General features: G+C 51.7%; 1 protein-coding gene across 5 annotated transcripts in view; it reads right to left on the bottom strand.

Annotated features, from left to right (window-relative positions):
- The window catches only part of LOC123982888 (microfibril-associated glycoprotein 4-like), a 23,958-nt gene extending 23,385 nt beyond the window's left edge, over positions 1–573 (bottom strand). Inside the window, exons 1-2 of one of the 5 annotated variants that reach the window (XM_046068839.1) lie at positions 413–573; positions 24–179 (exon numbers count right to left, since the gene is read on the bottom strand). In XM_046068839.1, coding sequence (XP_045924795.1) covers positions 24–179; positions 413–418 — 162 coding nt within the window. In that variant the 5' untranslated portion in view covers positions 419–573. The remainder of the gene's footprint in view (positions 1–23; positions 180–412) is intronic. The other 4 variants (XM_046068843.1, XM_046068842.1, XM_046068841.1 and 1 more) reach the window with 4 other exon arrangements.
- Between the last annotated feature and the right edge of the window lie 3,652 nt (positions 574–4,225).

Raw genomic sequence — 4,225 nt, 5'->3', positions numbered from 1 at the left:
GTCCCAGAGAAGGTGAAGTGTACCTGGACAGCAGACCTCTCTCCAAGGGGATAGATGGTGTACACTCCACTGGGGACGCTCTTGTCTTGTTTGTAGATTTCACTGCAGTCCACCGGTTGGACGAGCTGCTGGCAGCTGGTCAACAGAGGAGCCAGGAGGAGGAAGACGACTGATACCAGCTGGAACAGAGCACATGTTGTCGTTCTGAGCTTTGACTCTTACACACTGTTTTAACAGTTTGGCCTCTAGTTTCATGGCGGTGTGGGCAAAGACACCTCTAAGGTGGAGCTAACTAAGAATAATTATCTGCCTGGGTTGTTGCTGTAGCAACCATCTAAGCTACCGATATCACAAGCCTCTTCACAGTTTAACAGGACTTTGAGATCTGTAAAATATCAGTTCACAAACTCACCTTCATTGTCAGATTTCTGCTGAAACTGCTGATGTGGATCCGTCTGATGCTCTGAAAATACAGCAACAATATATTTGTTTCGTCACTGAACTCACATGGAACAGATTATTATGTGAATGCAGAATAAGTAGAATTTAAATTTGGTGTTTAGGTTGTAGCTGCGTCACTCCCCAATGCACTAAGCTGGGAGTGACAGTAATAACTTCCCTCACAAAACTGCATTAGATACAAATCATGACACCGACTGTTGAATAGAATTTATCAGGGTTCAAAGTCTTTCTGTGATTTAGAATTGTTATTTCATGGTAATATAGGATTTTTAGAATATTAGAGTCACCTCTCAGTAAAATCAAACACAATTCTGCAGCATCACAAACTACAGACATGTTGACAGACTTCACCACCATCACTTCATACAACCACAGTCTGCAGCTCTACAGACGCTCTGCAGTCACTCAGGAATCAACACATACTCAACCAAAACTCATCAGTATTTGGGAGTATTGTTGTCAATTATTTTGGAGCATTATAGCCTAAATTGTTATCATTAATTACTAGAGCAATGGTGGTCTACACTGTCATCATTTAAAGTGTTGTTTCATAGTGTAAAGTTAGGATCACAGTGTGAAAACTCTACAGCTCTGAGTGTATGTGCTCCTTCCTGCCCAGGCTCAGCAGTAGCACATGTGTGTGTGTGAGCAAGCTCGTGTGCTTTGGGAGAAAAGGGAGTGAGCACAGTAAGATAGTAACATAGCATCAAAAACACTTACAAAGGAAAATATAGAAGCAGATTTTGTGAAAATTGTATTACAAAACATACATCAATATAGTCCATCACAGTGAGAATGTCCTGTTTCTAGCACGGAGCACAAACAGCACCAGTTTATTCCATAAAAATCAGGTTATGGAAGAAATGGCATGATCAAGCGGAGTGCATGCAAAAGAGACAGAGAGGAGGAGCAGGCAGTCAGGGAATTTCCCAGCCCCAGGTGCAGTAGGAAAGAGAGCCAAGAGATGAGGTGAAGCCAAGAAACAGAGCTATAAAAGGAGGTCCAAAAGGAGGTGAAAGTCAGTCGTTACATGGTTTTCATGTCGACTCGGGTCTCTGTTCTGGTAACAGAATGTGGTTCTATTTTGTACCGATCTCTGACACACTCCGGTGGAACTTTTGTATTATAATTGGTGTCTGTTTTTGTTGATAATAAAAATGTTGGTAAAAGTTCAAGATTTCTTATCTGGCCCAAGTCTTGAATTTTTACACGACATTAGTATCACACATTATTATATATAAGTTCATAAAACAGTTACATTTTTAGTTGAAATGCAATATTTAAATATTGCAAATTATTGCAACATACCCATGCCCCTGAGGGTGCTGAGGTCCCCTGCGGCGCTCTCCCCGTGGCTCGCGCCTGACGGTCGTTGAGGCGGCGCGGTGGCTTCGGTCATGGGGCGCCCAGCGGCAGGCTGGCAGTAAACTCCATGAGCTTTTCTGCAGCCCGAGCGCACACTATGGCTTGCACGCGTACCAGGCCGATCTTCTCAAGACTATGACCTAGGGGGAGGTCCCACTGAGGAGGACTTGACTTAGCTCCGTAGAGCTACGGACTTAAACGCTCCGTGTTACTAAGCATTGGCTGCTCAACGGCAGCATTGGTGGCTACGGAGCACCATCTGTGGCTCAACCTCTCGGGCATCCAGGGGAAGGAGAAGGCTTTTCTCCTGGATGTGCTCCTCTCTCCTACTGACCTGTTTGGTGAGGCGGTTGATGCTGTCATCAGCAGGTTTCAGCACGCTGAAACGCAGGGAGAGGCGTTTGAGCAAAATCTCCCTCACCGGTCTGGGTCCAGGATGGCAACGGCTGAAGAGAGACAAGCTTGGCCCTCGTCTAGCTCCTACCGCCGGAGCCAGAAGTGACGCGAGTTGGCGCTCTCACCCACAGCCCCCCTCGAGGCTGACCGAGGTCCCCTCCCTCGTGGCAGCTCAGGCAACAGGCGGTTTTTCCTGCCGTCTTGGCGCTCGGGACACGCTAACCGCCAGTGAGCTCTCACCAGTCTGCCCGCCTCGAGGGGTTGCAGCTGGAAAACGATCGGCCTCACACACCATGGGTCGCCGACGAGTTTTCCCTGGCGGTTCTCCGCTTCAGGGTGCCACCGGGGACCTACGCATAACACTGGCCACCAGCCCTGAGGGGCTACTGGCCTGTTTGGTGAGGCAGTGGATGCTGTCCTCTGTTTTTCCCGCCATCTTGGCAGCCCCAAGGAGCTGGTTCCCTTGGCGGATTTTGTAGAAGCATGGCGGAGCCTTGCAAACATTTCCCTGTGAGTCCTGCGCACCGTAGTGGATAGCTACAGGCTGCAGTTCCGGGTCCACCCCCCGCAGAAGTTCAACAGGGTGGTCTGGACTGCTGTGAATGCGGGGCAGAGCCAGGTGTTGGGACAAGAAGTTCGCTCTCTGCTGGAAAACGGGGCCAGAGAGCTTATTTCCCCGCCAGTCAGGGAGTCTACAGCCAGTACTTCATAGATCCCAAGAAGGACGGATGGGTTGCGTCAGATTTTGGATCTGCGGTGCCTGAACCAATCTCTGAGGAGATTCAGGTTCAGGATGCTCACCATTCCCGCCATCATCAGTCACATCCAATCCAAGGATTGGTTTGTCATGATAGATTTACGAGACGCATATTTCCACATCTCCATCCGTCCCTCTCACAGGAAGTTCCTGAGGTTCACCTTCGAGGGCGCGGCGTACCAGTATCGGGTTCTTCTGTTTGGCCTAGCACTCTCTCCTCGCACGTTCACCAAATGCATGGATGCAGCTCTGGCCCCGCTGAGGCTCCAGAGCATCCTGTCTCAGGGTCCCATGTTGGGAGCGACAGATGGAAATGTTGGCGGTTTTCAGAGCTCTGAGGAGTTTTCTGCCCGCTCTCCGCAGTCGCCACGTCCTTGTCAGGACCGACAACACGGCAGTGGTGGCCTATTTGAATCACCAGGGGGGTCTGCGCTCGCGCCCATTATGCAAGCTGGCGCATCGGATCCTCCTGTGGTCCCAGCAGAGACTGCTGTCCCTCAGAGCGATGTATGTCCCTGGGACCCAGAATTAGGGAGCAGACCTGCTGTCGAGACAGGGGCTGAGGCCCGGGGAATGGAGACTCCACCCCAAGGTGGTGGAGTTATTATGCGAAGAGTTCTGCCCCATAGTCCCTCTCGCCCCCAGGCCCGCTAGGATGCCATGGTACAGACGTGGCCGAGGCTGCGGCTGTATGCCTTTCCCCCAGTCGCTCTGCTCCCGGGCGTTCTGGAGCGGGTCCGTCAGGACGGTGTAAGCCTACAGTTAGTAGCCCCGTTTTGGCCGGATTGTGGTTCTCGGACTCTTAATTTTGCTCCTAGACGGCCCGCCATGGCAGGTCCCTCTGAGGAATGACCTGCTGTCTCAGGCGCAGGGCCAGGTCTTTCACCCTTGCCCCGCCCTATGGAGACTGTGGGGCCCAGTTCCTGGAGGCTGGCCTCACGGCAGGAACAGTCGAGACGCTGCTCAGCTCCAGAGCCCCGTCCACGAGAAGGATGTACAGGCCTGAAGTGGAATGTGTTTGCCACCTGCTGCAGAGAACGAGCGGTGGACCCAGTTACCTGCCCGGTGACTATGGTACTGAAGTTCCTCCAGGACCATTTCTCTGCTGGCCTTTCCCCATCCACACTCAAGGTATATGTGGCTGCCGTGGCGGCGTTCCACACCCCTCTGAGGGATGGGCCTCTGGGGAGGCTTCCACTGGTCGTGCGCTTCCTCCGTGGAGCCCGGAGGATGAGACCCGTGACT

Source organism: Micropterus dolomieu, linkage group LG14 (genome assembly GCF_021292245.1).
Source record: "Micropterus dolomieu isolate WLL.071019.BEF.003 ecotype Adirondacks linkage group LG14, ASM2129224v1, whole genome shotgun sequence".
In the NCBI taxonomy this organism is placed as follows: Eukaryota; Metazoa; Chordata; class Actinopteri; order Centrarchiformes; family Centrarchidae; genus Micropterus; species Micropterus dolomieu.
Note: the sequence above shows the minus strand (reverse complement) of the source record. Positions and strands in the feature narration are given on the sequence as shown.